General features: G+C 38.8%; 1 protein-coding gene across 4 annotated transcripts in view; it reads right to left on the bottom strand.

The window, feature by feature from the left end:
* Positions 1-70: 70 nt before the first annotated feature.
* ptprjb.1 (protein tyrosine phosphatase receptor type Jb, tandem duplicate 1) overlaps positions 71-27,451 on the bottom strand; it is a 36,280-nt gene continuing 8,899 nt past the window's right edge. The window contains exons 2-36 of one of the 4 annotated variants that reach the window (XM_040133443.1): positions 20,669-20,690; positions 20,185-20,379; positions 19,680-19,940; positions 18,818-19,075; positions 18,207-18,464; positions 17,754-18,014; positions 16,894-17,151; positions 15,311-15,568; positions 14,702-14,959; positions 12,962-13,222; positions 12,244-12,516; positions 11,747-12,013; positions 11,304-11,567; positions 10,712-10,975; positions 10,331-10,585; positions 9,311-9,571; positions 8,785-9,045; positions 8,424-8,693; positions 7,724-7,993; positions 7,348-7,611; positions 6,707-6,973; positions 6,180-6,329; positions 5,736-5,952; positions 5,174-5,289; positions 4,983-5,070; positions 4,852-4,896; positions 4,741-4,749; positions 4,511-4,598; positions 3,597-3,687; positions 3,255-3,331; positions 2,894-3,028; positions 2,698-2,814; positions 2,397-2,557; positions 2,077-2,212; positions 71-1,968 (exon numbers count right to left, since the gene is read on the bottom strand). In XM_040133443.1, the coding sequence (XP_039989377.1) occupies positions 1,810-1,968; positions 2,077-2,212; positions 2,397-2,557; positions 2,698-2,814; positions 2,894-3,028; positions 3,255-3,331; positions 3,597-3,687; positions 4,511-4,598; positions 4,741-4,749; positions 4,852-4,896; positions 4,983-5,070; positions 5,174-5,289; positions 5,736-5,952; positions 6,180-6,329; positions 6,707-6,973; positions 7,348-7,611; positions 7,724-7,993; positions 8,424-8,693; positions 8,785-9,045; positions 9,311-9,571; positions 10,331-10,585; positions 10,712-10,975; positions 11,304-11,567; positions 11,747-12,013; positions 12,244-12,516; positions 12,962-13,222; positions 14,702-14,959; positions 15,311-15,568; positions 16,894-17,151; positions 17,754-18,014; positions 18,207-18,464; positions 18,818-19,075; positions 19,680-19,940; positions 20,185-20,379; positions 20,669-20,690 (6,795 nt within the window). In that variant the 3' untranslated portion in view covers positions 71-1,809. The remainder of the gene's footprint in view (positions 1,969-2,076; positions 2,213-2,396; positions 2,558-2,697; positions 2,815-2,893; positions 3,029-3,254; positions 3,332-3,596; positions 3,688-4,510; positions 4,599-4,740; positions 4,750-4,851; positions 4,897-4,982; positions 5,071-5,173; positions 5,290-5,735; positions 5,953-6,179; positions 6,330-6,706; positions 6,974-7,347; positions 7,612-7,723; positions 7,994-8,423; positions 8,694-8,784; positions 9,046-9,310; positions 9,572-10,330; positions 10,586-10,711; positions 10,976-11,303; positions 11,568-11,746; positions 12,014-12,243; positions 12,517-12,961; positions 13,223-14,701; positions 14,960-15,310; positions 15,569-16,893; positions 17,152-17,753; positions 18,015-18,206; positions 18,465-18,817; positions 19,076-19,679; positions 19,941-20,184; positions 20,380-20,668; positions 20,691-27,451) is intronic. The other 3 variants (XM_040133445.1, XM_040133446.1, XM_040133447.1) reach the window with 3 other exon arrangements.

The raw sequence follows: 27,451 nt of genomic DNA, 5'->3' as shown, positions 1-27,451 counted from the left end.
CAAAGACTGTGCAAGTTAGGTTTTCAGTGATTTTAGCTTGTAAAATGTTACACAAGCACAAAAACTCGCATAGTCTGAGTGACATCAACTTGGAGCAAAAATGATGAGAGTAAAAAGCTCTAATTATATTGCAGCTGCTGGATTGAAGTAAAGAGGAGACTGATGCCACACTCACACACAGATTCAAACCACACATTACACAACCATAAACATATGTGGGGTAAAAATGAAGTAACGTCTTTAATCCCATTTTGTTTGACAGACTGAACAGTATACAAATATTAAAACCTTACTCCTTCTACATTTTTGCATTGTACCAGCAAGCATCTCATAAAGCATTTCAAAAACATCCTAAAACTTTATGACTATGTGCTTTTCTTGTTTTTCATTCAAAACACAAGTGCTTTCAATCATTTTAAGAACATTGCAATACAATAAAAATAAAACATGGGCTTAAAAATATCTAAGGGCTAACCACACACACCAATTATTTTTAGAAATAAACGTACCTGCCTCATGGAAAATTATGCCCTTTAGAAACTGAAAATAAAGCTTGTGCTCCTCTGGTGAATTTGACATCACAGGAAATGTCCAAAGATAGCCCAAATATGCAGCAGGAAGTGATACATTGTTGTTTCTATGAGGAATGTACAATGTAGAAAAGAAGGACATTAACAAAACAAAACTGGATGTGACCTCTAGATTCTTCAAAGTACACTGTGATGTAGTATGGGTTTTCTAACAACACACCCACAAGTAAAATGTTCATTTTTCATTGTTTGAGTTCCTGAGCTTTTTTTTTAACGTGACCCATCTCTTTAATCTTCAAAAATAATCAAAATAAGACTGTAACAATTGGTTGTGGGGTGAATAGCAAAAGGTTACGAACAGTTTCACAAAGTACTGGCCAAAATATAATCAGATACTGATAAAAAAAAAAAAAAACGTCCCATAGTTTAAAAAAGTGGACAGTGTAGAAAGACACAAAATGCATCCAGTGCATTATTCACTACAGTGCATACAATACAAAAAACTCTCTAACCTCTACAACAAACAACGAGACTCCTTCATTAAAAGGCATTGCACAGTTCAAATTGGCTTAAGAGGTGCAAAAACAATTGGTTGTACAATCTGACAAACTTCAATAAAATATGATATATTGAAAAACTTCATTTTAAGGTCTCCATAACAAGGTATAATCACAACAGTCCCTGCTTGTCATCTACAGTTTTTTCTTAAGCATTGAAACAAAAATAGAACAGTGCCACCTATTGGTGTTAAAGCACATAGGTTTTTAAAAGGCACACAGTATTTAGAACAGCATTTTTTTACGCACCCATTCTAAAGGTTCAATTGATTAGAAGTTTTTCTTTTATCATAACTGTCCCTAATAATACCTATACAGCATCCAACATATTACCTGAGCTAAAAATGTAACCATCAGTAAGTCATATACAGTAGTAAGCAAGCATCAAACTGATCAATATAATAGTATGCAATTATAAGAAGGAATCCAAGACAGACGTTTACATATAATCCAGATATTTTTGGTCAGTGATTATGTCCACTATTGTATCTCCATATACAGTTTTTCTCTATTGTCAAACATTCAACATTTTTAACAAATAAATACAAGAAAAAGAGGTTTAAATCCAGAAAGCTACAAGGTCCTTAACAAGAGCATGACATGTATAAAAAATAAATACAGCACAATCTGTTAAATCTGTTATCTGTTCCCTTTACAAATGTCTGCTCAGTTTCTTGCTAAGAGTAAAGAGAGAAGTAGAGGACCTGAACAGTTTCTCTGGTCTATGCATTTTGGTACCCGTTTTTGCGAAAACCTTTTTTGGGTTCTACGTTCTCGTAAATAGAGAGTGCAGCTGTGTTTTGGTAGATTAGATCCACATTGGTTCCAGTTCTTGACCTGATGATGTCCATGGCACACTGGTTTAAGAACACATACTGATCCTGGAGGGACACAAAATTTTGCTGAGCTGCATCACACCGACCATTTCAAGCAACATGTATGGTATGACATTTGTGATCAAATCCACAGTGGATGTGACTGTATCCTACCTCTGTCTGCACCATAAGGGGACGGTGCATGCGCAGATCATGGACGATGCCGTACACGTCTACAGTGTTTTCCCTTTCAATCTGGAAGATTAGACGATCAATGGCTATGAAGGTACCTGTGCGCCCAACACCAGCACTGAATGTAGACACGAGAGAGAAAGATAGAATATCAGATGATTTGTTTTGGTAAATTCTGAAACAGAAAGGAATGAAGGCTGAAGTGTGTGTGTGTGTGTGTGTGTGTGTGTGTGTGTGTGTGTGTGTGTGTGTGTGTGTGTGTGTGTGTGTGTGTGTGTGTGTGTGTGTGTGTTCAGTCAGACCTGCAGTGGACCACAGTAGGAGAGTGTCTGGAGTATTGGTCCATGTGCTCTCTGACCAGATGTCGGAAGCTGATGAGGAGCTCGGTGGTTTCTGGTACCCCGTGATCCGGCCAGGCTGTGAAGTGGAAGTGACGCACTGAGCGGGTCTCTGCTGTTTTCACCTGGAGAACAAACAACACACAAACTCAAAATAGTTGTTAAATAAGCACTGACAGGTTATGACTTTCACTCATGCACAGTGTGGATTCCTACCCTCTTATAAGGGCGTTTTTCTTGGCATATGTAACATTTCACCACTTACATTTTTAATGTCAAAGTCCCTGATGGTCCAGTCTTCAAGTGGTATTTCAGAGGTTGTTGTCACAGTGATGTTTTCAAAGTGCTTGGTGCCAGAACCCCAGTACTGCTCACATTTTACCTAAGGGAAGACAGGCGTTGTGTCCATGTGCAGTAAGATGCATGTTGCTGCTACTTGTGGTGTTTGTGTCGGTACTCACGCGTCCCTGTTCATTACAGCGTGTCAGCATGACCAGGGTCTGTACATTCTTCTCCCATATCATCCTCCAGAACTCGCTGACTGTGGTGGGCAAAGGACCCTGAGCTGCAATAAATTCCTTCCTGGAGTTGAAACCCTGCCAAATAAAACATCAGCCCAGCCAGAGAACACAAACACCCATCCTGTTCAGGTTTCTCTAAGATTCTCAGGTGTTCCAGACACCAACGGGGATGAAGGTGGAATAGTTTAATTAGCACGGCTTTAAGCAAAAGAATGAGCAGTTATGTTATTCAGTAGGATGTTTACTGATAGTGAGGCAATGACTGAAGCAGAGAGCTGCCTCAAAGAGTGTGAGTACGCACCGGCATGTAGTTAGCATTGATGTAGTCATCATATGGACTTCCATGGATAATAGAGAGTTTCACCCTAGAAGAGTCATCTAGGAGGTGAGAAAAGAGGGCAAATGGAATGTGTTAAATGTTATGGCTGCACTGATGCTCACTTTTTGCAATGTGAAAACACTGAATCAACTGAATTATTGCAGTGTGTTTCCCTGCCGAAAGATGTATGATAAGTTTGATTTAAAGTACAAACAAAAATGGGATAATGGTGGTAGATACTCTATGATGGGCGATGATACAGTTTAAAGAGTGGGGAGCGTTAATGTGGAAAGCAGCAGAGGCGGATTTGTTAAGGTGACTCACAGGGAAGGACATTGTTGTAGCGGTTCTTGGGCTTGTTCTCCAAAGTCAGAGCACTTATTTTCGACTGACCTGTACCAACAAGTTTCAGGTCCTTTAAAAGAAAGGGGGGAAAAAAATGATTGGATGATTGACGACTGGATGGTTCACTTTATACCCAAAATCTGGTGCATGTGCAATACCACAGAAAGACAGTTAATATTAGTAAGGATGCACAATCACTGTAATTTTTATCTCCAGTTACTAATAACGTTCATGGTCATTTTGGCCAATGCCAATGATAATGATCATTATTTTTCATTTTACAGTGATTCCACCACTTGACCTGTTTCCACCATTGAAGTATGTCAGGAATAATGTAAATTTTACTATGCAAGTAAGTTTTACTAGGTCAAACTGATGCTCGGCACAAATGAAAATGTCTTTAAAAACACTGCTTCATTTGTACAAGTCTTGATTTATTTCTAAACATTCGACGTTAAAATGTCTGAAGTCTGAAGGAGATGAGCAAACATTACTTAATATCTGTTAATTATTTTAGCATCACATTGTCAAGTATACTCATTGTTGCATTTTCATCCGTCACAACTGAATCCCTTCAAACTTCCATATAAAATGCTGCCTCTTGCATTTCTTACTTTTGCTCCATTCAGTGATCACAAGAGATATTAAAAATGCACACGTAGTTAGATATTAACATTGAACTTTGAGAAGTGATGAGTAGTTGTCACATTTACAGATATAATTCTGTCAAAATTAATAAATTACATGGTTAAATCTATCTTGAATAAAGTGAGTAATGTAACTGACATTATTTTGATACTGATCCCAATGACGACTAAATATTTTTTAGCCATAATTGTCTGCTATGAATAGACAAATAGATATAGCCCTTGAATATTAAGTTTATGTTTCACCTCAAACTCTTCAGCAAAGCCACAGTTGGAGTCGGCTTTCTGCTTCTTGTAGTAAGCTTCATAGTCCTCCACCCTCACAGACACACTTCTGTCAAATGGATACCAGAGATAAGATGAGAAATTAGTTTTGTTCAGAAAACCACTTTGGAACAATTCAGTCATTTCCAGTCATAATGTGTAACCTTTGATACATCTGACCTTACTTAATCATGTATAGGATTTATACTTACACTTTGGCTCTGGAAAAAGAAAGAGGAAAAAGCAACATTGACTAAGGGCTATAACTATTGATGACCATTTATTTTAAACTTCTAATAACATGGTAAAAATGAAAACCTTACCTCATGGAATGAATCTGGATGTCTGATGATTCTTTGTTGGATAACCTACAGTATATAAACAGTGAGTTTAGAATTTAGTCCTATACACACTGACTTCACAGTAGTTTCTATCAATGATGACAATGACAAACCTTTTCCAGTAGATAATGAAGCCAAAGAGGACGACGAAGAGAACGCAAAAAATTCCCAGTGTTACTCCGACGGCATAGCCAATGACAGCTGAAATGTTGACAAAGATTACGACAGAAAGACAACGAAAGGGGCCAATGAGCATGGCAAAAAACAAACAAACAATCAAAACTATGGTTCTGAGTAATGGTACCTGGGTTTTGTGGGAGTTCAACAGCAGGGTAGAACTTTGTTATTGAGACCAGTGAGTCTTCAACATTCACAAGGCCATTTTGCAGAGTAAGACTGGTGAACAACACAATGGCATACCTGCAGGACAAGAGATTTAAAATTATTTTTTTCATATACATATCCTGAGCTTTGACTGGTGTTGTAAGTGTAAGAAAATGTAAGAAGTAGCTGTTAATATATGTACTTGTTAAACTCAAGTAACCAGAGTTCATTCAAGTTGAATGCACCTGAGAACCTTCATAACATAAGTCGGTAAAATAAAATCATTAAGATAAAATCAGTACTTAACACACTGACTCAAAATGCGCCAGGCAATATTAATAAATTCAAGAGTTAGAGACTGCATAATTAGTCATTTTAAAATCTATTTTTAAGAAAACATACATTATTACATGGTATAAAAAGTAATAGTTGGCAGTTCAAATACAAATGATCTTACATAATACACCAATAGCCCATAAAGTAGAAAGTTATTTTATCATTTAGAAGTTACTATATTTATACACATTATCATTTTTTCTTACTGATATTTTCCATTGGCATCCAGAGCACCGTTGGTGTAGCCCTCCCATTTGGATTCATTTCCTACTTCTATGCTCAAATGGTTTTCTCCACTGCGTGACTGGAGGTTGGTCTCTCTGACTGTTGCCATGTATACTGGAGTATCCTTTGCCCTCCACTGATCATAAGTTTTCTCCAAGTAGGTTTTCAAATCAGAAGTGTCACCTGAAAGAGCAGGAACTTGCCAAAATAGTAAGTGGCTTTTGACAGGAAAGTTCTTGTCATGAGTCTTAATCATAAGAAACAAATACATCAAACAGTAAGAAATACTCAGACTAGCCATGAACAAACTGATCTCCATGATACAGGTCATGCTGAACAAATGGTCACTTCAACATGAATTGATTATGACAACGTGGCATAATTACAAAACTTCCTGACATTAAAAAAAGAACAGGGAAACCCACCAGGGTGGTTGTTTGTCACCAGCACCCCAACATGTGTGACTCGCCCATTGGTGTCATTCAGCAGCTGGCTGTCAATCTCAAGGGAGAACTTGTTGTACTCCGTCCCACTCACCATCAACAGTGACTCATAGTTGAGTGGAATGGGTGGATCTTCGAAAAAATTATGAAAGACAAAGGATCACATAGAAATAATTTTAAATGCTGCAAAGAAAATTCAGCAAGTTTTGAGCTCGCTACCTTAACCAGCCTATCATAATTCTACTTGTAGAGGAGATACTGTCGACTACAGATCAACCAAGGAAACTGCCACAGACAAGTGATTAAAATGGAATCAATGTCTGAAATGACTGGACGTCTTTGAGCTCTAATATAAAAGAAGGTTCTCATTAGCAACATGACATATAAAAGTTTGCTGTAAGTTTCTCAAAAAATGTGAAAAACGTGTCCTGAAATATGATTGAAGATATTATTAGCATGTGCATTCTACAGTTACGTAATTACAATGTCCACAAAGCATAATGTCCTACTTGTAATGCCTGTCAAGCAGTCACGAGACACAGGAGTGCTGGGCTTTCCACAGCTCAGCGTCTCCACGGTCAGTCTGTATTTAGTGTGGTGACGAAGGTTGAACACAGTATGATTGCACCAGGTGTTCGTCAAGTTTCTCATCTTGCCTTCGTTCACACTGACCAGGAAACCAGAGTGGTGGCCACTGGGTTTGTCCCAGTACAGGGTGATTTCTGCGTTTGGTTTGTTTGGACCTTCACATGTTAGGTTTTTCACTGGGCTTGCATCTGCAGCATCAAATAGAAATAAATGTTAGGGTAAACATAACACTGATCATTCATAAATAAAAAAGTAAATGATATCAGAGTATATTATTTTTAATTAATATTGGCCAAAAATATATTTGCTGTATAATTTATGTTGAGCGATTTCCACCCACATTACTTGAAAAAACTTGGTACAGCTAATTAAAAGGGTCTTAATAGTTACTACGAATTAAGCAGGCCTTATTAGATCTTGAAATTAGAATGAAATGCTCTTTTTAATCCACAGCTAAAATGAGCTTGCTTTTCATATTTGTTATGCATGCACAGTTGAAAGACAAAATTATCTGAAACCATCTGATAGCAATATGAAATGAATCAAGTTGCTAGGATCATACTTGTGCAGCCAGAATTTGATGTTGGAGCACCCAGTGTTCCATCAGCGGTCTCCGTGGTGACACTAAAGTCATAGCTGCTGCCAGGATCCAGGTCATAGATAGTATACTCAGTTGCCTTTGTTATGATACTGATGGGCCCATATTGGCTTTTCCAGGTCAGATTGTACCGATAGCTTTCCTTGTAATCAGCAGGTTTTTTCCACGTGACTGTGATGTTGTCCTCTTCGGTCATACGAGCCACAAGAGACCCCACGCTCAAAGGTCCTGATTGTTTGAAAGAGATTTGAGAGGTGTATATGTTAATCCAGATAGTAAAGTTGAAAGAGGAGAGTGCTTGTGCTTGCACATTGCTTGGATGCAGAAATAAAAACCTTACGGGTAGTAACCATGTCGATGTGAACCTTCTCACTCTCAAAACACAGGGCACCCACTGTTGCAATGGAGATGTTGTAGGAGGTCCCAGAAAGCAAGGAGTCAAAAGTGTGACTGGTGTTTTTGGTAATGATGTATCCACCTCCCTGGGATGGTGTGTTAGTCAGTTTGTAGTCGAATGATACACCGGTCATCAGAGGAGCTTCTCTCCACCTAATTTCAATGGAACTGGTTGTCTTTGTCAGGACCTCAATCAAACCGGGAGGGTTGGGGACTGGAGGGGGAGAGTGGGGATGAAGCACGTTAACTTGAACAAGCAGAGTTATTCTTTCATTCATCAACCCACAGCGTTCTTTATGATACCATTTTCCTTCCGCACATGAGAGCTGTCATGCCCGAGGGACCCGTGTGATGCTAGAGAAGTGACTATTATCGTGTCATTGTGCATCAAGTTCCTTGAAAGCACCAACAAGATTTTGAGCCTCAGCTGTGCTCACAACTGCAGGACTACATTGTGACCCATGTCAACTTGATTACAAAAAAATAAAGGCAAAGACTATGTATCTGTTGCTCCCTATGTCAGGTAAATTTTCATAGCGTACTGAAAGGAATAAAACCTTAAAAAATAAAAGCTACTACTACTCTGCATTACTGAATATGACACCACTGAAAACTTTAAAATCGAACAAATTTACCATACTTACAAGTCGCATTAGTGATTTCTCCAGATAATGCATCGAAGGGTCCACTACATGTTTTTACCCTGGCAGTGTAAGGCCTCCCTGCAGATAGGCTTTCAAACAGAAAGGAGGTACTAGTAGAGTTCAGCACTTGCTCCTTTAAAGGCGATGATAACGTTCCGTTATAAAGATAAACCTTATAATATTCCACTTTCCCAGGAGGTTTGGTCCATGACACCAGGATTGAACTATTTGAGCCCTGGCTGTTGATACTGGGTTGCACCGTCTCAGGCTCTGTTCAGATGCAGAGGAGGAGAGATTAAAGCTGATCAACAACCTTTACAATGTGAAATGGAGAAACAGGAATGACAGGTGAAAAACTTACTAGTGTACTGAAAGATGCACTTTGCTTCCCCTTCGCTGCCATCCGCTGCCCTGACAAAAACACAGAAGGTGCAGTTGGTCCCAGGGGTGAGCTGTGAGATCTCTGCACTTTCTCCTGCGAGGGTTTTGTTTTGGGAGCCACAGCTTGTAGACTGAACCCGATATGTATATTCATTCTTGTACCCCGGTGGTTTCCCCCAAAACAGACGTACAGTGGTTGTGTTTAAGGTTTCAGCGTTCAGCCATCCAGTACTCTGAGGCCCTACACACGGAAAAGAGAGTGTTACTTTTGAAAACAGCAATATTAAGCACACTTCTTCTGTCACATTCTGTCAAATTAGCTGCATTTGCCTCAGTACAAAGGTTACAGAGACAGATAAAAGGTTATGGAATAATGATAAACTCAACTTTGAGTTTAGTTCATTGTTTAATTGTTATGTTCTTTGGTTGTTTTGCTTGTTTAGTTTGAGGTTAATATTGTAAATTTCCAGGTTTAGAGAAAGTATTTTGATAGGATATACACATACGTGTAAAGTAGGAGACTGTCACAGAAACTGCCTGAGTGCCATCTGCTGTCTGTGTTGTGACAATGAAGCTGTAGTTGCTCCCAGATTCAAGTCTAGCGGTTGTACTTGTGGTGTTAAAAACTATTACAGAAGCCAGAGAGGAGCCATTGGTAACCGACACCACATATGAGTAGTGAGATTTGCTCTCCGGCTGTTCCCACACCAAGGTCACTGCATCTGTGGTGATTTCGGCCTGTCTCAGATTGGTTACCGAAAGCGGTCCTGTGAAAAATTAAACAGATGAGACACAGTGGATATACAAAAGAGGTGTGTTTTCATGTGTTAGATATGGGCAAAATAGTATAAATAGCAACTGCGGTACATCACACAGGCATAAGGGGTTAACAGTTTTTTACCAATAAACATCTGCGGGTCAATGAGCTGTAGGAATTATGTGCTCAATATGTCACTTGGTGTTTCTGAATGGCCTTGATGTGATAAAACACACCCATCTAGCTCATAAAGCAGTTAAATAATATCACTATAAATGAAAGAATCTGTCTAATTTTTTGTGCATCAACGTTGTCATAAAATAAACTAAGAATAAAACTAATATTAAAGTAGTTCAAAAATAAAATAAACCAACTTTGCAAACTTTTTTGAACTTTTATCTTCTGTTATTTTTCATTTTTTATATATTTAATTTTTTTTATAAATATATGTATTTTTTACAAATCTTTTTTTTGGCACATGCTACTGCTTATAAACATATATAGACAATATCTCTTTGGAACCTGTCACTTTCACTAAATGGCTAAAAAAAAAGTACACCTGTAAAGAAATAACAACAAAACTCAAACATCACATTAATAAATAGATAAACAAATAGACTTGAAACCCACACTGAAAACTGACTAAAAACTGAAAAAAGACTAACTTTAGAAAAACAAAACTATATATAAAAGCAAAATCCTAAAGCATAGCTAATAACATCCACAGTAATAACCCTGATGTGATAGGGTGTGTGTTAATCACACTCACTGGTGTAGTTTTGTGCCATCATTGCTGTGCTTTCATAGTTCCGCTCGCCCACAGTAACAACAGAGATGCTGTAGGGGCTTCCAGACTGGAGATTGTCAAGCAGGAACGAGTTGTTTTCAAGCAGAAAGGAGCCATTAGCGGTGTACACACGGAAGCTGTAATGATTACGGTCCATGCCCTCTGGAAATGGCCAGGTAAAGTTGATGGAATCCACAGTCTGAGACTCCACGCTGATGGGGCCAGGAGGGTTGGGAACTGAGGATGAAAGGGAATACTGTGTCATTAGAGCTTGATTCAAATTAGCATTTATAAAATAAATGGTCAAACTACTTTGCATACAATATACACAGGTTTATAAGTCACAATGTCAATGTAACTCACAAGTTGCGTTGCAAACACTTGAACTGTTACTCTCAAAAGGTCCACTTTTGGTGACCACCACTACACAGTAAAGCAATCCTGGTATCAGGTTCAGAAATACGTAGTTTACAGTACTGCTGTTCCCTTCGCTGCTGTTTTGCCACAACTGTCCGTCTCTGTACAGCAGGACAGTATGGGAGGCCACCGTCCCAACTGGTTGGCTCCAGCTCACTGACATGTCAGTTGTGTGTCCTATGGCTGTGATGTTAGAAACTACTTCAGGCCCTGGAGGAAAAAGAAATTCAATTTAATGGAATATATATTTAGAACATTTTTTCACTGCCCAAGAGAATGAACATACATTTAGTTAGTTTGAAAACACAGACAAACAGTTTGACAGTAACATAACAATTGTAACACTGTTACAGTTCTATGATGGACCAGGGACTTGAACTTTTAACAGAAAGCCTGCATTACAAACTGGAGGTACAATATATATATGTATATTTATATGTAGTATACAGTATATTATACAGTATACACACACACGCACACGCACACACACACACACACACACACATAAAAACACTTTTCAGAAACTTTGAAGACATACTTGTGTAACTTGATGTGTTTTCTGCCGTGGACTCGACCCCTTCTACGACTGTAAACACATAAAAAGTGTACAGATCTCCAGGTAAAAGATGGTAAAAGGTGTAAGTCTCTGTCTCTGTTTGATTACTCTGAAGCTCTATGTTGTTCAGGAACGCCATCACCCGGTAGGAGTAGGAAGTCTTATAATCACTTTGCTTGAGCCATGTCAGCTGAATGGCTGTTGTGCTCACGTCACTCACTGTGAGGTTGGTCACCGCTTTGGGCACTGCAACAGACACAGCAGAGGGTTATGTAAGACCAAGAACCTCAAAAGAAAAAAAGATATTTTCTACATTTTTATAGTTTACTTAATCATTTTGAGTATGTAAGATATTAAAAATTTGAAGTCGTACAGAGCCCACTAACGCTTCTGCAGTTTGGCTGCATTTAAATGTGAGGTCTTACTTGTGTAACTGGATGTCTGTTCCTCTGTGGATTCACTTCCTGGTGCTGCTATTGTCCTGACACTGATATTATATCTAGTTCCTGGCTCCAGGCCAGGTACATCAGTGCTGTTATTGTCGACTGTTGTGTTAAAAAGTGTTTCTGTCAGGCTGTACACTCTAATACAATATTTGTAATAAAGCTGGGCTCCCAGCGGGTATGACCATTCCACTTTGACCCTGGTGGTGGAAACAGGGCTGGCTTCAATGTTCAACACAGGGTTGGGCACTAGAAATATTACAAACATGGTGGAAATGTTAGTTTAAAATGCAATTAAATGTGTAGAGATTTCTGTCACATACTGTATGATGAATTCATATATATTGTGTAATATGCAGTATTCTTAGATGATAGCCACACAAAATACTGGGTTGCTACAAAAGAAGTACAAAATGAATTTAATCACTCTCACACAAAGGACACTTCTCTGTCCTTTGGTTTCTCCCTGTTGTACTTACGGGTGAAAACAGAAATATGGACAGCCGTGCTCCTTAAATTTTGGGGTCCAACGGTTTCTATAGTTATGTTGTAGGAAGTTCCGGAGGAAAGCAGGGACAGCTCTGTGCTATTGACTGTGGAGTTTTTATGTTGTACTTCGCCACCCTCAGGCTGGTAGGTGATATGGTAGCTGATGTTGGGAGCACCCTCCATCAAGACAGGAATCGCCCACTTCAGAAGGAGCGAAGAGTTTTTCCTCTGACTGATGATGATGGAACCAGGAGGCGTGGGAACTAAGAGGTATGAATGACAGGTACAGGTACTTAATATTTTTTTATAAGTACGTTGTTCAAAAAAAGAACAAAAACAAAACAAAAACAAACGATGCACTCAGACTAAAATTCAAGTAAAGAAAAGTTTTGGCAGTGGTGATTCTGGTGAGGGGATCTAACACATAGTGTAAACATGTTAGTAGGTTACCACAAAATATCACACTAACTGCTAGGAGTTCTGGTACTGATATACAAGAAAAGATAGCATATCAGGCCCTTGTGAAACTAATAGTTGTCGACTGTCACACAATCTGATTTTGATCATATAAGCTAATTTTATTCATGGCTCTGTCATTGTTCATGTCTGAATGTCTTCAATGGCTTAAACCCATTAAGAAAAAAAAACGAATAGATCTGATCAAGACAGCATCATGAAAAGAACAACAGTAAAGGATGTTAAACTTACAAGTTGCAAATAAAGACTGGTCAGACCCACTAGTGAAGTTCCCAGCTACAGCGGTCACTGTGATAACAAAGACTCTCCCAGGATATAAATCAGTAAAGAGGGCTGTGGTCACTGTTGTTGTAGTGCTATTCAGATTCATCAGACTTATATCTGAGATGGTTATCACATAGTGATCAGCCCTCCCTTCAGGCAAAGTCCACCTGATGCTCAGGCTGTCAGTTCCTCGTGCTGTAATCATAATGTCCTCAGGCTTTTCAGGCCCTATACAAAAACAAAAACAACAAAAAAAACAAGTAGAAGGTGCTACATCTATCTTGTCATTGCATTTTGAAAAAACATATGATCGATTCGTGATGTGTCGCATTTTGAAATGACATCATATAAGTAAAGCACATATATTTGCCATAAATGCATATTTAATCAATTAAAACATAAAATATTGCAATATGACAATTCTATATTAGTAATTCATACATCATACTTCCAATCCATATATTCCTAACCAATAAGGTCTAATGTTTAAAATGGTGTCAACATGCAGACAGAGAAACGTTATACACATTGACATTGTAATAGCTCAAATTACTAAAAATGCAGCAATATAACATCATCTTGTGTTGTGTAGTATACTGATACAACATGCCAGAAAATACTGAAAATTATCCTCACAACATCCAGGAAACCCATGCTGAGATCTAAGAATGTCTTGTTTTTTCTGGCCATCAGTCCAAGTAAAAAAAGAAGAAAAGCAGTGTGTGCTCACATCAGAGCAGCTGGATTCAGAGAATGTTTGGCATTTGTGCTTGCAAAATGACCCTAACGATTAATTGAATATCCAAATACTTGTCAATCACATTTCTGTTGATCAAGTAATCAAGCTCTACATGAATCATAATTGTTTGTTAATACTTCTGTTTTTAGCTGCATGTTATAAACACTGTTTCCCACAAATGCAATCACAGGGTAAATGTCATGGCTAACCTTGACTTTAAGTCCTGTAGCATTTACAGGTGGTATATGAACAACTAATAAACGGTTTATTTATATACACATTGTAATGCATTTGGAAGCAGATATAGGTGTTTAGTAATGTATATATCACTTTCACTTTCTCTGGGGACCCATAAGGGGAGACTGGTATACACGAATAATAAATGACAATACAGTAAAACACAGGTGTAATAACATTAAATATGTCTTCACAGGAGAAGTTATGATTGCTACAAATACTGTACATTTATTAACACTAAAAAATGTCCTTATATCTACTTACAACTGCATTACAGTATGTTAGGAACTAATCGTTAAATATATATACACGGTATGCGGCTGATAAAAGAAACATTGGGTGACTTAATGAGTTCTAAAGGTTCATGAACATCACCAGTTTGACAGACTGAGCCCAGTTAAGTGATGAGAAAAAGGTCGATGAGAGATTGCATTGAGTAAGAGAAGCTAGTTGAACAGCAGGTAGCTGTCAATTAGAATTTTGGCTCTCTAAATTTGTATGAGTGTGTTTTTTATTGTTGTTGCTGTTTTATGTTTTTTTTTAAACTTTTTATTGCTTATTTTATTTTAGAGTCTATTTCCTTTTTGGTTGCTGGAAAAACTTTTACTGCTACAAACGTACTTTCTCAAAATTAATGAAGCAAAACTGAATAAAGGATGTGTAAAGCAAATCTCTTGAGTAAGTTTTATCAATTTGAATTTTAATTAGCAGATGTTGAAAATGTGGCTCACTTGTGACTGAAGTGAATGAGAAAGGGTCTCCTTCTGTCTGATTGTCTCCAGCAATGGCAGTGACTGTTACTGTGTAGTTAGTTCCAGGGATCAGCTCTGACAGCACAGCAAAGGTATCAGCTGTGTATAGAGTCATCACTGCTCCACCACTGTGCCACTCCAACCTGTACATGAACACCTGACCAGGAGGTGAGGCCCACATCAGAGAGATGGAGGAGGTGTTTTGGGACGGATTAAGATTCCCAATTATACCTGGTCCTAAAGGGGAGTGGAGGGGAAAGGAGAGGAGAGGACATGACCAAGTGGGATGTGAGAAGACACGGGAGTAAAATCTGTAAAACTCAACTGTGATTTGCCTGTTGATTACAAAACAAACATCAATAACATTCACTTATTTAATGTGATTTTTAGTTTTCTGATCCTTGTTTCCCCCTCAGCCATGGATGACATAAAAAAAAAGCAACTACAGCAAGAAAATAAAAAAATAGGAAAAGTAGAAACATCAAGACAAATACACTATAAACATTTCAATCTTTTAAGAATGAAGCAGTAAAACACAAAACAGGATAGAAGCACCATGATCGGCAAACATCGTATTCATCCTCTTACTTGTATAATGAAAAATCTCTGCCGTTTCACTTTCTGTTTTATCTCCAGCCACTGCTATGACAGTGAAACTGTACTTCACTCCAGCAGACAGCTCAGTGACATTTATTTCTGTTTCAGTGACATTGACCCTCCAGTTAGTTGTTCCGTTAGTCCACTGTACTCTATAAAAGGAGCGCTCTCCATTTGGTTCGGTCCACGTCACATATATAGAGGACGTTGTGATTTCAGAGACATTAAGGTGCCAGACTACTTCAGGTTCTGTGAGGGAAAATAAGTTATATGGGCAAATCAAGAGTTTTTAAAATCATTTCATTGTGCATCTACTTTGAAAATCAATTAAATAGGAAGTAACAGTGCAAACAAGAGACACGTTGCCTCGTAACGTCATCAAGCTTCTTCCATGTAGCTGGAAGTTCATTTAGCATCCTTTCTTTAATGATCCACATTCAGTTGGTCACGTTGCAACATCCCCCAAGGCAGACACCCAGACTCATCTTTAACAGGTGACCAAACCACCTCATCTGACCTCTGTTATAACAGAGAAACAGCACCTTGACATAGAGACTGTTTGATTACTAAACAATCATCCATAACATTCTGTCACAGTCTCGGCCGTGTCTCTGGGTTTTCTGTGTGTTTCCTATGTTTCCCCGTTCCCTTGTGTTTCCTGTCTTTTTTCCGTTGTATGTTATGTGTTTGAATGTGTGTCTGTCTGGGGGTGTGGTGCTCCTCCATCTCTCTCTCTCTCGCTCTCTCTCAGCCACCTGCATCCCATCTTCTCACCAAGACTGCAGTATTTATTCCCTGGTTCTGCAGCCACTTTGCCAAAACGTTGTTCTCACCAGACCGGTAGACTTCTCAGGCCGCTTAGTCTTGTCAAGTCTAAGTTTGTTCCTAGTGTTTCATCCTGTGACTAACGTGGATCTCCTTGTGCTCAGGATTACGGCTGGCCTTCCACTTTGTTTGTTCTGTCAAGTGCCACACTGCAGTACCTCTGCCAGCTTCAGCATTCCCCACATTCCCACCTCCATCTGCCTGCCTGCTTCGCCATCTCTTCTCCTTCATTCAAGACTGCAACTCTCCCTGCTTCACCCCACGGTGTCTTCCTCCAGCTACAGTCTGCTACCGCCAGGCCTTCCCCTGACTCAACCCACCACGTCCACCCTCTCCCCAGCCATCACAACCTCCGCTCTCGGTTGCTCCTCTCTTTGCTCCCCACAGCCCTCTGCCACCTTCCCTCTACTCCCCAGCCTGCATGTCCAGTTCCACATCCAGTTATCTGAATAAACTCCCTGGTTTTTGTGGTGACTCCTTGTGTTCACTGTCTTGCTTTCGGGTTCCTCTGTTTTTTGTGACACATTAATATATCAAATGGTGTTTTTAGTTTTCTGATCCTTGTTTCCCCCTCAGCCATGGATGACATAAAAAAAAAAGCAACTACATCAAGAAAATAAAAAAATAGGAAAAGTAGAAACATCAAGACAAATACACTATAAACATTTCAATCTTTTAAGAATGAAGCAGTAAAACACAAAACAGGGTAGAAGCACCATGATCGGCAAACATCGTATTCATCCTCTTACTTGTATAATGAAAAATCTCTGCCGTTTCACTTTCTGTTTTATCTCCAGCCACTGCTATGACAGTGAAACTGTACTTCACTCCAGCAGACAGCTCAGTGACATTTATTTCTGTCTCAGTGACATTGACCCTCCAGTTAGTTGTTCCGTTAGTCCACTGTACTCTATAAAAGGAGCGCTCTCCATTTGGTTCGGTCCACGTCACATATATAGAGGACGTTGTGATTTCAGAGACATTGAGGTGCCAGACTACTTCAGGCTCTGTGAGGGAAAATAAGTTATATGGGCAAATCAAGAGTTTTTAAAATCATTTCATTGTGCATCTACTTTGAAAATCAATTAAATAGGAAGTAACAGTGCAAACAAGAGACACGTTGCCTCGTAACGTCATCAAGCTTCTTCCATGTAGCTGGAAGTTCATTTAGCATCCTTTCTTTAATGATCCACATTCAGTTGGTCACGTTGCAACATCCCCCAAGGCAGACACCCAGACTCATCTTTAACAGGTGACCAAACCACCTCATCTGACCTCTGTTATAACAGAGAAACAGCACCTTGACATAGAGACTGACTTTCCAGTATACAATGAAAAGTGAGCCAGGCTACCCTGTGTTGACAACTCATTTCAGTTGCCGTATCCATGAGCTCCTTCTCTCAGTCCCTACCCACGAATTTTAGCCAGAGCTACGGAAAAAAACAACGCTTGACCAACAAAAATCCAAACCTTTCTAATGCTACACCTGGACTTTTTTTTATATCAGCCTCTGAATTTCATCCTGCTTGTGATCATTGCAGAGTCTTCTCCAGCAGGTTTCCCCAGGAGACTTCCTGACGGTATGAAACACATTTAAATGTTTACTTACTGGTGTATTGGGAAACAGAGCCGCTCTGTCCTTCAGTTTGGCCGTCATCTGCCACTGCAGTTACAGTTATTTTATACTGGACACCAGCAGTCAGGTTACTAATGGTCATAGATGTTTCAGACACTGTTACATTGTCACTGAAATTTCCATCTGTCCACTGTACTCTATAGAAAGAGCTGTTTCCCTCTGGTGCAGTCCAGTTCACAGACACAGAGGATGTGCTGATTTTAGTCACAGTGAGAGTTCTGACTACTTCAGGCTCTGTGAGTGCAGGATAAATACAGGATGAGGGGAAAAAACAGGGATTTAGAGCCACCAAGCAAGACACAGATTGATGAAAACATCTAACATTAGAATTGTGGGTGTTTCATGAAACGAGGGCACAACTGGTCAACTCGCTTCAAAATGCTGCACAACAATATGCAGATGTTGAATACATAAAATGTGGTTTACTTGTGACTGAGGTGAATGAGAAAGGGTCTCCTTCTGTCTGATTGTCTCCAGCAATGGCAGTGACTGTTACTGTGTAGTTAGTTCCAGGGATCAGCTCTGACAGCACAGCAAAGGTATCAGCTGTGTATAGAGTCATCACTGCTCCACCACTGTGCCACTCCAACCTGTACATGAACACCTGACCAGGAGGTGAGGCCCACATCAGAGAGATGGAGGAGGTGTTTTGGGACGGATTAGGATTCCCAATTATACCTGGTCCTAAAGGGGAGTGGAGGGGACAGGAGAGGAGAGGACACGACCAAGTGGGATGTGAGAAGACACGGGAGTAAAATCTGTAAAACTCAACTGGGATGTGCCTGTTGATTACAAAAAAATCATCAATAACATTCATTTATTTAATGTGATTTTTAGTTTTCTGATCCTTGTTTCCCCCTCAGCCATGGATGACATTAAAAAAAACAGCAATTACAGCAAGAAAAAAAAAAAAAAGGAAAAGTAGACACATCAAGACAAATACACTATAAACATTTCAATCTTTTAAGAATGAAGCAGTAAAACACAAAACAAGGTAGAAGCACCATGATCGGTAAACATCGTATTCATCCTCTTACTTGTATAATGAAAAATCTCTGCCGTTTCACTTTCTGTTTTATCTCCAGCCACTGCTATGACAGTGAAACTGTACTTCACTCCAGCAGACAGCTCAGTGACATTTATTTCTGTTTCAGTGACATTGACCCTCCAGTTAGTTGTTCCGTTAGTCCACTGTACTCTATAAAAGGAGCGCTCTCCATTTGGTTCGGTCCACGTCACATATATAGAGGACGTTGTGATTTCAGAGACATTGAGGTGCCAGACTACTTCAGGCTCTGTGAGGGAAAATAAGTTATATGGGCAAATCAAGAGTTTTTAAAATCATTTCATTGTGCATCTACTTTGAAAATCAATTAAATAGGTAGTAACAGTGCAAACAAGAGACACGTTGCCTCAGCAACGTCATCAAGCTGCTTCCATGTAGCCGTAAGTTCATTTAGCATCCTTTCTTTATGGATCCACATTCAGTTGGTCACGTTGCAACATCCCCCAAGGCAGACACCCAGACTCATCTTTAACAGGTGACCAAACCACCTCATCTGACCTCTGTTATAACAGAGAAACAGCACCTTGACATAGAGACTGACTTTCCAGTATACAATGAAAAGTCAGCCAGGCCACCCTGTGTTGACAACTCATTTCAGTTGCCGTATCCATGAGCTCCTTCTCTCAGTCCCTACCCACGAATTTTAGCCAGAGCTACGGAAAAAAACAACGCTGGACCAACAAAAATCCAAACCTTTCTAATTCTACACCTGGACTTTTTTTTTATATCAGCCTCTGAATTTCATCCTGCTTGTGATCATTGCAGAGTCTTCTCCAGCAGGTTTCCCCAGCAGACTTCCTGACGGTATGAAACACATTTAAATGTTTACTTACTGGTGTATTGGGAAACAGAGCCGCTCTGTCCTTCAGTTTGGCCGTCATCTGCCACTGCAGTTACAGTTATTTTATACTGGACACCAGCAGTCAGGTTACTAATGGTCATAGATGTTTCAGACACTGTTACATTGTCACTGAAATTTCCATCTGTCCACTGTACTCTATAGAAAGAGCTGTTTCCTTCTGGTGCAGTCCAGTTCACAGACACGGAGGATGTGCTGATTTTAGTCACAATGAGATCTCTAACTTCTTCGGGCTCTGTGAGTGAGAGAGAGGTCGTGGGGGAAAGAATTCATATTTTAGCTTCTCAATATTCATCATCAGTATCACAAGGTATTATCATCTGTGTATTAGATGTCAGTGGTTTATTCATGCCAATAAAAACCAACGGTCAGACATGCTGAAACTGTAGCAAAGCTGTAGGTACTATGCTGTATAAAGTCATTGTTGTAGACATGTTTTGTCTGGACTTTAAGTGATTCAGCAAAGTAAAGAGACTTACTCATTGTGACCTTTTTACAGCAGTTTGAACAATTAAGGATGATTTGATAGACAGCTCCAGGAATCAGACCAGTTAGTGAACCATCTCCGGAGATATTATCCCCAATGGATAACTGGCAGTTCGGTCTGGATACAAGGCTGACTGTTGTTGTTGTTGTTGTCAGTGTTTCCGTTTCATTGCTGTCACATTCCCTATCTAAGAGAGAGAAGAACAAGAATAAAGAGCCAGCACAAGAACAAAATAAGAACAAAGACTAGAAATGAGCACAAATAGATTTTAAAAAGCTATATTTCTTGAAAAAAAAAAAACTTGTTTTCAAGTCATTTTACAGAGCAGATACATTAACAGATGATGTAATTAACAAGCCTATATTAAACACATAATACAGCATTGTGTTAGAACTTATATTTCTTTAAATACAGAGACAAAATAACACAAGTTTAACTCATTAAACAAAACAAAGAGACAATATGTACATACTTACCAACACATTCTGAATGGGAGTTCTGTGGAGACGAGGACAGAGAAAAGCAAAGTAAATCATTTTGCACCAGCAGAGGTCAGCATTGAGTTTTGACCAGCTTTAAAGCATCAACCAGAAATTCAACGACCTGCTCAATGTCACTGGGCATCAGTAAACACCAGACTTCGGGAAAAAAAATTCAAATTTATAGTAAATCTAAGGGTTTCTTCTCTGACCCATGCCCCATCCCTCCAACCAAGTTTGGTGAAAATCGGGTCAGTAGTTTTTGCGTAATCCTGCTGACAAACAACCAAACAAACAAACAAACATAAAGACATGGCTGAAAACATATCCTCCTCGCCGAAGGTAACAAGCCTGTTGAATTAAATTCATTATACTGAACTATTGTGGAATATCTACTGTTTCCTCGGAATCTCAAACGCCAGGCTTTTTGTAACCCAGGGTCACACACATGCTGTGAACTGTTATCTCTTCAGTGAAACAAAATGTGAAGCATCTGCATGGAGGATAAACCTCAAACTTTGAGTTGCACATCAGCTCTGGACACAGAACTTAAAACAGCCTTGTCCCTCCTCTCATTCTTTTTGTGGCACTTCTTTGGCTCTTTTTCATCTTTTATTTATTCTGTAACTGTTCACTTGTTTTTTCTGTAAATTATATTTCCTAATATGAAGGTCTAAATGCAGTTTCAAAGCCTTTCCACACTACCAGGAATTAAATTCTGGTGGATTAATACTGAGCCCTTTATAGGTCTTGGTATCAAACCCTAATACAAAAGTGACAAGTAAAGTCAGTATCAAATACTTGGTTAGGTTCTTAGGATTGTTTAATTATACACTGGTCAAATATCTACTAATCTAAATCAGAAAAATTTTCTAAATTCAGACTTTTTTTTATTTTAGCAAAGGCTTTTATTTTACAGCGATGCATTGAACAGTTTAATATATTTTGTCATTTCATAAAGGCACAGATTCTGATATCCAGCACTAGTTCCTTACTAATTTATTTTTTGCTGGTCCAAAAACAGTCAACTTTAAGTATATGGAATCTAAACTATGGAATCAGCCTGTAAAATAATCCCAGTGCGTACATTTTTAATAGGAAAATACTGCTTCCTGCCAGGTTTCTAAAACCCACACACACATGTAATTCATATAGCTACAAAGAGAGAGAAAAAAAACTTCAATTGTTTTTGGTTTATTCATCAAGACATTCCTTTGTGCACATGAACACACAAAAACTAAGGATTATGGGATAATGTCCCATTGCACCTGATGAAAAGACCATGTTTATGTGTGAGGTAGTACAAACAAGGAAGTAGACCTTTGGTAATACCTGCCTAGTGGTAATGATTGTGTGGCCTCTAATCTTAAATGGGAGGAAGTACTGTTGAGAGTATTGTTCTTCCTCCCTTTAGGATTGCATCAGGATATCTCACCTCTCCAACTCCAAAAACAACTACAAACAAATGCTGATCAGAGGAAACAATAATATCACGCACTCGTGCATGTTTATATACCACCTCATGTCCATATAGCTCAAACTCTGTGTTTCTGCTGCGGTTATCACCTGTAGCCTGGCATCAGGACTAAACACACAGCTTTGATTCCACATTACTCATTAGCCAAAACTTAAACAGCCCCGAGTCACTCAATGGCATGTTGCCTTTCAGTCTGTTTACCACACAGCTAAACATTAAATACATGGCATCATCGCTCAAACTTGCATCATTCTCTCCCCAACAAAGATCACAGATAGGGTCAATCATTAACTCCCAACAATGACAGAATAGACTTTACATTCACTCATTATAGCGTACAACGTAGTTATGTGCAAACACATCTGCTGTATTTTTTTCTAATGTTTAGAATTATACTTGCATTGTAAATCTTGTGCAATTTGATTTGGCAATACTCTACTTAATTATGGTAATGCTAATAAAACCAATTTGAAATAGAAATTTTATATGGAATGGAGCAGAATAGATCATAACACTGATCTAACAACTTAAAAATCGTCAGACCAGGAAACTGAGAAAGAATGGGTCGATTCTGTTTTAAATGTTGCCCTTTCCACCCACCCGTCCCCGGAGACCAGTGCCCTCTCCTAAATTTTTCCTTTTCTATTCACAGCAGTGACCCTGCCCTTCCTCCCAAGACTCTATTCTTCTTCCCTAAGTACAAGGGTGCCACACAGTGGTGCACGAGGGTTTCAAGGGTTCAGCGCTCTGAAGGTGGAGGGTGTTTACATAGCGTACGAGAAGGTCAGTACAGTAGAATACTCTGTGAAACATTATCCCCAGTATGCAGTTGAATAAAATATGATTTATATGTGTCTGTTTTATCTTTTACAGAAATCAGTATTTGATTCTTGAAAGTCTTGAAAGTTTTCCTGAAACTTCAAATATTAACCAACCAATCATTACATCAAATTATCAGGTATGTAGCAAAACAAAATCCTGTCACTTTGAGTAGAGTTTATACATTAACAGGAAGAACAGCCTTTATGAGGAAGCGTACACCAGGATGACTGTACTTCTGCTGCTCATGCAATGTGCTGTCACGGCTAAGCTTCACACTAACGCCCTGTCAGAGAGAGTGTTTGAGAATTTCTCACTATCCGTAATTAATTAACACACTTTATTTTCCCACCATAGTAGATGGTTTTTAAGTGATGAAAGAACTTTTGCCCCAGTGGTAATGATCCCCACTGTCTGGCGTTGGGTTTGGACAGCCGGTTCTAAGCTTATTAAGCACATCAGTTACGCTCCTAGTCTAACTAATCGCTCAAAATCAAACTGCTTTTTTTTTTTTCGTATTAACAATTACTTCTCAAAAATGTATTAATATCTCTACCTTTGTTACTAAATATTGTTGAAAGCTAAACATGCAATACACCGAATATATTTATTAAGGGAATTGAAAGGATTTGGTTCCAGTGTTTTAATTCAATGCTAGATGGCGATTCAATAAAATGCTATCAAACCCCACTCTTATCATTGTCCAATTTTTAAAAGGAACATTTTTGCCCAATTTCCACTGATTCCACTGATACCACTGTTTGAGTGGGCAAGAGTTCACTCTTCTAATTTTCTGTATCTTTCTCAAATCATCATTAAACAAGCATTTCTAACAAATGTCTGCATCATCATAAGACTAATGTAGGGGAAGATATTGAATGAATGGAAATAAACGCTTCCCACAATGCCAGCTTGGAGAGGGATAACTACAGTTTGGGCTAAAATGTACTTATGACGCAGTGGAGAACAGTATTTACCCACTCAAATCCATCTTCATATGAAGAACAAGACAGATAATAAATGTATTTTTCTAAGTGTCAACTAATTCATTGAAATGGCCAAAATTAACAATAAACTGATCCTGCTAACAGGTATTGCCTGTGTGACAAAAACCTGATATAAGTATATATATATATGTTAGGTTACAGTATTCCTTAGTGCCATAAAGCCCCATTGTTGTCCAAAAACTTATACTGTTAAATAAGTCGCACGTTTTCATAGGATTCATGCACATACTAGTATAAGATTATTCAACTATATTCAAGGCAGTCACTGAGACAGCATCAAATGATCTAACAGCTAACTATCCTGGACAAAGGTGTACCCATGCTAACACCTTCCACCAGGGCTGGGGTTGCACGAGTTAAGAAGTAAAAAAAAATATTTCCAAGTTTATTACTAACTAGTTTCTATTGACTAAATTGGAACTGGACAACTCAGGTCTGAGGAATGTGTTAGCTAGTAAAGTTCTTTGTGTCAAACTTACTGTTAGAAACAATAGGCTTAACAACCAGCCCACTTAGTTTGGGTTTTACAGCGTACAAATTTCCCATATGGTTCTGTATCATCACTCTCGTCAGCCCTCTTTCCAATAAAAGCAAGCAAGACATTTGTTTGATAAACACACTGGGTGTGTATATACCAAATTTCCAGCAGATAGACAAGCTAGCTGGGAGGATGTAGCAAACGAGAAAGTCTGAAATGTAGTACATGTATTATTTCTCTGGGTTTTCCTGCTGTGTAAATAGGCAACTCTTTGCTAATATGTTAGCCGTACCAAGCTAAAAAGGTGAAAATAGACATTTTAAGGGCTGACATTTGAACTTGTCATCGCAGAAAACGCACAGGTGTAACAAATAATATTAATGATGCCTGGATTTAGGTGCAAAAGAAAGCCATCTCAATGAGTCTGTATGAACTATACCAGAGCCCAGGAACTAAAAATCTGAAATAATGTTATTTGTTACAGCTCTGCTTTTCTTGCTATGACGTGTAGAGATGCCATGAAAAAAAGGTCTAAAAGGTCCATATCTGTGTGTCTGTCAGTTTGTTGTGGAATCCTTGTCTTCAAATTGCCAAAAAGGTTTTCATCCAGTTTAGATTAAGAGTTTAGTGGGGGGGGGGGGGGGGTATTTTCAATACTAGCACTGGGAGTCACCAAAGACATACATTTTCAAATCTTCCACATGGGGGTTAACATAAATTGTATTCCTCTTCTTTTCTTTTTTTTAAAGATGGTGCGGTTAATTGGATTTAGCTAAAAAAAAACTGTATTGTTATTGGTTGATTATTGTTAGCATTATGGTGCTGACAAAGAGTGGAACTGACTGTCTGATTATGAGTCAATTTTTGAATCCATGTTGGATCAGACAGTTTTTTCGCTTGGTAATTAAATTTGTATCATAGCTTTTAAGCCAACAAGGACGAAAAGTCCTTATAGTGCTCAGAAAAAATGGAAATCTGAACATCCACGATTTCACAGTGGTGATGAAGATTGTATGATATGATCAAAAGCTCGTAAACGGACCATGTGGTGAGACTGTGTTCTCAAATGCTGTCTCGAAGTTCAAGAATGACCTTTGAACCTCAACAACAGATATGTTAAGTAGTTGGTTTGTGTATACATAGTGAGATCTATTTACAATCTTCATAAAAGATGTTTTAACTTGGTGGTACAGTACATAATCTTAGCAATAAAAGTAAAACTGCTTGCTGTCTGTGTCTGGACAGAATCATAATGTATTAAACTTCTTACAACTCCACAAGAATATGGAAAAGGTCACATACCAGTATTTGAAAGTTGGAACTTAACACTACGACGATCTCATGTTTCCATACAAATATTCGTGTTAAACTGACCTCTGGGGATGCAACTTCTCTGAGCCATGACTCCTGAATGTTTTATTTTCCTTGGCCCTCTTCCTAAAAATCACTTATTTTCTCCTGACTAAATAAACAAAACAATGTCTCAAGCCATTATGCCTTGGCACTGGCTCAGAGAGCAGTCATAACTGAAATCCCATTTGGGAAATACTGCCCTAGAAATACTGAAGTTCAAATGATGGACATCATTTTTCTTATGAATCATCTGCTCTCCACATCGGTACATCTTCCCTCCTTTTAACCCTCAGTTCTAATCTCAGGCTCATTATAGCTCTTATTTGTTTCTCTTTCTACCTAAAATGTGTTACATACAGTATACATCGTGTTTGTGTAAATTCACAAACAGTGGGAGCTTATTATTCTACCGAAGCCACTAAAAGAACATTTAAAAAAAATATTATGCTGGTTGCTAGTACACACAGATCAAAATCTGAAGATATGCAGTTCTTAGAAGTTCTGTAGTGTTATGTCTTGTAGCCATTAGACTTTCACTTGAGGAGAAACATTAAATATACATTGGGAAACATACTTGGGCTTGGGACTCAGCCAGTGACCCTTTTGCCCTGCGGACTGTATCTGTGCCCTTTGACTGGGCCTGTCTGCAGGAGGAGGAGGAAATGGCTGTTCTGACCACTATATAAACATTACATCAACCCTAAAGGCAGACTGCCTGCCACTCTCTGATTCCCCCTCATTCCTAAAAGTCCGCCTTTGCTGCTCACCTCCTGATAACGCCCCAGTTCCTTCCTCCATAATAACACTCAGACCCAAAAACAATCCAAAATCACCTTAAAAGCTGTTTGCTCAGGGATCAGCCTACTTAACCTTAGCTTCTCATAATCTGATAACTTGGAACAAAAACAGGAGGAAAAAAAATTGCACAATACTTCATTACTGCTCCTTGAATTAGGCAAAGTTGCACAAGGTTGAGGGGTTGCTGGTGGTGCCCTTGTTGACTTGCTGCGTGGAGAAAGTGGATTCCTCCACAGCTGTAAATTCTGCAAAATCAGGTTATCAGACTCAAACCAAAACATTGTGTGTGTGTGTGTGTGTGTGTGTGTGTGTGTGTGTGTGTGTGTGTGTGTGTGTGTGTGTGTGTGTGTGTGTGTGTGTGTGTGTGTGTGTGTGTTTGTGTGTGTGTGTGTGTGTGTGTGTGTGTGTGTGTGTGCGTGTGTGTGTGTGTGTGTGTGTGTTTTGATGACTACTAACACAAAACACCCAAGGTTCATGAGGGAGAAATTGAAAAATTGCATAATGTTGATAGAAGTCTCCTTTCCTTTATTGATTTTTCCTTTACTCTTCTATTTGACCTTTTCTGCTCTTTTGTTGTAACTTTATTCCAGTCATTTAGTATGTCAGTCTCAATGACTCTTCACTTTTTTTTTTTTTTTTATTCTTTTCTTCTCCTGCAGCATTTGTGTTTTGACATCTCCTGCCCTCGACTTGATTTTGTGGTATAACAAAATCAAGTCGATGGGCACTATGTGGTATAAAAAACTTAATTAGCAAGATGATGCCGAATCAAAACTGATTTTTCAATGACAGGAAACAGGGGAAAAAATAATAATAAAGTAATAATAAATAAATCATGTAGAACATTT

The sequence above is a fragment of the Xiphias gladius genome, chromosome 8, assembly GCF_016859285.1.
Source record: "Xiphias gladius isolate SHS-SW01 ecotype Sanya breed wild chromosome 8, ASM1685928v1, whole genome shotgun sequence".
NCBI lineage: Eukaryota > Metazoa > Chordata > Actinopteri > Istiophoriformes > Xiphiidae > Xiphias > Xiphias gladius.
Note: the sequence above shows the minus strand (reverse complement) of the source record. Positions and strands in the feature narration are given on the sequence as shown.